Source organism: Mesitornis unicolor, unplaced genomic scaffold, assembly GCF_000695765.1.
Source record: "Mesitornis unicolor isolate BGI_N332 unplaced genomic scaffold, ASM69576v1 scaffold44663, whole genome shotgun sequence".
In the NCBI taxonomy this organism is placed as follows: domain Eukaryota; kingdom Metazoa; phylum Chordata; class Aves; order Mesitornithiformes; family Mesitornithidae; genus Mesitornis; species Mesitornis unicolor.
Genome location: NW_010173485.1, coordinates 11 through 1,915, shown reverse-complemented (window position 1 = coordinate 1,915; position 1,905 = coordinate 11). Strand labels below are relative to the sequence as shown.

The 1,905-nt window shown below is 48.1% G+C and overlaps 1 protein-coding gene across 1 annotated transcript in view; it reads left to right on the top strand.

The window, feature by feature from the left end:
- The window catches only part of LOC104537763 (dystonin-like), a gene marked incomplete at both ends in the record, with an annotated part of 11,108 nt that extends 9,579 nt beyond the window's left edge, over positions 1-1,529 (top strand). Inside the window, one exon of the mRNA XM_010180742.1 lies at positions 1,406-1,529. Coding sequence (XP_010179044.1) covers positions 1,406-1,529 — 124 coding nt within the window. The remainder of the gene's footprint in view (positions 1-1,405) is intronic.
- Positions 1,530-1,905: the final 376 nt, after the last annotated feature.

Here is a 1,905-nt window from a genome sequence, read left to right as displayed (position 1 = left end):
CTTGGCCTTCTTGGCTCAAGGGCACATTGCTGCTCATGGGCATTGCTGCCACCAACACCCCAGGTCCTTTCCAGCCACTCGTCCCCTGCAGTGTCCATGGGGTTGTTGCGACCCCAGTGCAGGACCCGTGCAGTCTTGGTCCGTGAGGACCTATCTCATGAGCAGTCTGCTCAGTGCATTTCCTCTGCCGTTTGTGACACAGGAACAGGGTTCCTTACACCTGAGGTGCCTCATGCACGGACTGGCAATCTGGGAATTGCTCTGAAGGAGCACTGCACCTCTCCGTTTCATTTAAAAAACAAGCTGTGCCATCTCTGCGTTTCAGATCACTTGTCATCAACTCCTGCTTAGTTGAGTTCTGTCTCCCTGTGAAGGCCCTGGGTGTCCTCCATCACGTTGTTGGGGGTTTTTTACCTCCAAATCTTTCCTTTGCCGCAGGTTTTGACTTTTAGGAAAACTCAGCCTCAATGAATTTATGACCTTTTCTCCTTTTAAATAAAGCAGTTCATGTACTTTGCAGGCTTCTCTCCGAAAATTACTTAGTCCAAGGTCATAAAGTGCTGTAAGGTGCATGAAGTGCAGGAAGGAGATTAATAACTCCTGATCCCCAGTGCAAAACCACTAAAGAAAGAAATTCCCAGTCACCGTGGGTTTAGGGCAGAACCAAAGGGCAAGCTTGATGTCTTCCTCATAAAGATGGATTAATTAATTGAGTAAATGAATGTGAACATTGTTTTCTTTCTCTTTGCATACACCTATCTAGTGCACTGTGTGTATTTTGAGATTTGAGGATTTAGCTCTTGTGGCTTGGAAATCTTCCAGTTTGGGGCAAATTATAAATCAAGACCCGTTTCAGAAATGAGAAAGCAGGGTAAGACCGTGGAGCGGAGGCGTTTCAGGTGATACATTGACGACAAGAGCTTTTTTAATTAGGTCTAGGTCTCTGTTTTCCTGCTTTTTTCTAGCAAAAGGTGGTGAAATTTGGCATTTTGTTGTGAAAATACTTATAAAATTGAAAGAAATGTCTTCACCACAGTCAAGTGCTGGAAAGTCAAGCTATGCAGACATAAAACCTCAGCTGCTTGTGTCTGTCTAAGCTGTGTACCATCAGCTAATCTGACATGCTTGAGTAATTACAAGTAGGTGGACTTCTTCTTTCCTTATAGGCATTGAAAAACACATAAAAATGCTTAAGTGTCCGTGTCAAGCAGACTCTTACAGGGCTTTTTGATGTTGTTTTCCGTGTGGACAACTTCAGACACTGCTGAAGGGGTGCTCGAAACCTCACATCATGAGCAGCGTCCCCAGTGACATTTCGGATTCACAGTGGGTGCTGTGATGATCTAAACCCAGACCTTTTCTTCAGTAATGTCAGTTAATTGTGGTTTGTGGGGTGTTTCTGTAGGGAACGCCGATCCAGGGCAGCAAGCTGCGGCTGCCCGGGTACCTGTCGGGGAAGGGCTTCCACTCCGGCGACGACAGCGGGATCCTGTCCACAGCGGCCTCCAGGGTCAGAGCGCAGTTTGCAGGTGAGCAGCTTGGCTTCGGACTCTGTCTTTGGCTCTGTGTCCCACCTGAGCACTGGGTCACTCACGTTAGTGGGCAGGTACAGCACGTCCTGCTGTCTCCACACTGGTGTTGCCAGGGGTGCACACACTGGGATGTGGTTCCCCCCCTCACGTGGTTGTGCAGGGGGTGCAGTCAGCTCTGGGTGTGCAAATTCAGTATCTGCAGTGCGTCTACATAAGGAGCTGGGGAAGAAGCATTTGCTTCAAAGGAAAGTGTTCAGTTCTCCACAGTATTCATGTTGTGCTCAGCTGTGATGGAGCAAGGGGGTCGCTTCATCGTGACACGTCCATTTGTAAAGGAACTGCAGGAAGCAGTTGTAGATCACAGCATCCCAGG